This window comes from Entamoeba dispar, genomic scaffold, assembly GCF_000209125.1.
Source record: "Entamoeba dispar SAW760 scf_1105229461219 genomic scaffold, whole genome shotgun sequence".
Lineage (NCBI taxonomy): Eukaryota > Evosea > Mastigamoebida > Endamoebidae > Entamoeba > Entamoeba dispar.
The window spans coordinates 1-1,352 of NW_001854583.1; the positions used below are offsets into that span (position 1 = coordinate 1).

General features: G+C 24.7%; 1 protein-coding gene across 1 annotated transcript; it reads left to right on the forward strand.

The window, feature by feature from the left end:
- Nucleotides 1-57: 57 nt before the first annotated feature.
- Nucleotides 58-1,330, forward strand: EDI_182440 (uncharacterized protein; the record flags this gene model as incomplete). The annotated part of the gene is made up of 5 exons (XM_001738291.1): nt 58-186; nt 239-280; nt 337-609; nt 661-1,038; nt 1,097-1,330. The coding sequence occupies 5 exons, from the start codon at nt 58-60 to the stop codon at nt 1,328-1,330; spliced, it is 1,056 nt and encodes a 351-aa protein (XP_001738343.1).
- Nucleotides 1,331-1,352: the final 22 nt, after the last annotated feature.

Consider the following 1,352-nt stretch of genomic DNA (forward strand, 5'->3'; position numbering starts at 1 on the left):
ATGAGAAAAAATCTTTTACTACCTTGAAAACCAGAACTTAAAAATCAAATTTTATTAATGTCAGTAGAATATACGGAAATTAAACAAATTATTTCAGAGAAAGATATATTATATACCATTAAAAGTTGTTTCATCGGAGATCCATCAACAATTGAAGATAGAAAAGTATTGATGTGGAATTGTTTTGTTTGATTTTTACGAATTAACGAAAAGTATAAAAAATAATTTACCATTATAGAATAACAAACAACAAAAAGTACCAGAAGACTTATCACAAAGTGTTTGTTTTATTTATCTTTTTAAGTAGATAAAAGAATAAAAATATTAAGTGTTAAGTTAGCTGTAGTACTAAACATTAAAGGAAAGATTGGAAGAGTTACTCTTGAAAATTATAATAATTTTGTTAATAGAAATAGTAGCTATTTTCCGTTTAAAAATGTTACTATTGCTGTTGTAGTATTTAATTCTCAAGATAATTCGTATAAGAATATAAAAAATTGGCACGGAGAAGTATCGAGATATTGTGGGTCTCATGGTATTCTTCAAACAATCATTGTTGGAATGTTTCCTGATGAAACATATCATCAAAATTTACCAGAAAATATTCAAGTTTTGTTTTCGTTTGTAAGAATAAAAGAAAAGAAATGATTAATTATGTAGATGGTGATATCAAGTATTCCGAATTCAAAATTTTTTTATTATTACCCAAGTGGTACTAATGAATTTAGGAAAGTATTTTTCAGTACTGTTGTCAAAATAAGAGAATTATTGTTTTCAGATGAAAAGTTAGATGAGATTCAAAATTTGAAACAAAGACGAACAGTAACTCAAAAAAAAATAATAGTACCTCAAGTGACATCAAATATTTCTTCTTCATTGAATAGAAAATTAAAATTGGCTTCGAGAAGTGAAGATGAATTAATCATTTTATTAAAGGCAATTGTTTTAGGAGATGAGAGTGTATCAAATTCATGTCATCGTATTACTCAACATATTCTTGGATTACCAGAAGTTATTGGAGATGATATTTATGAATATGTTTGGATAATTCTTTTTATTTGAAAAATGAAGAAAAAGAAAAGAAATAACAAAGTAGCCACAACATTTAATTCAAAAAGAAAATATGACTATTAGACTTAGAATGGATGTTTATAATCATAATATTCCTTCTGGAAAATCATATACTCCATACTTTAATACATTAATATCAATTATTGTATTTAGATATGATGATAAAGAATCATTTAAAAATGTAGTGAATTGGTATCAAGAAACACAAAGATATTCTAATTTACAATCAAACCATTATTTTATTGTAGATGCCATATAATGATACTGAAAAATTATAAAAG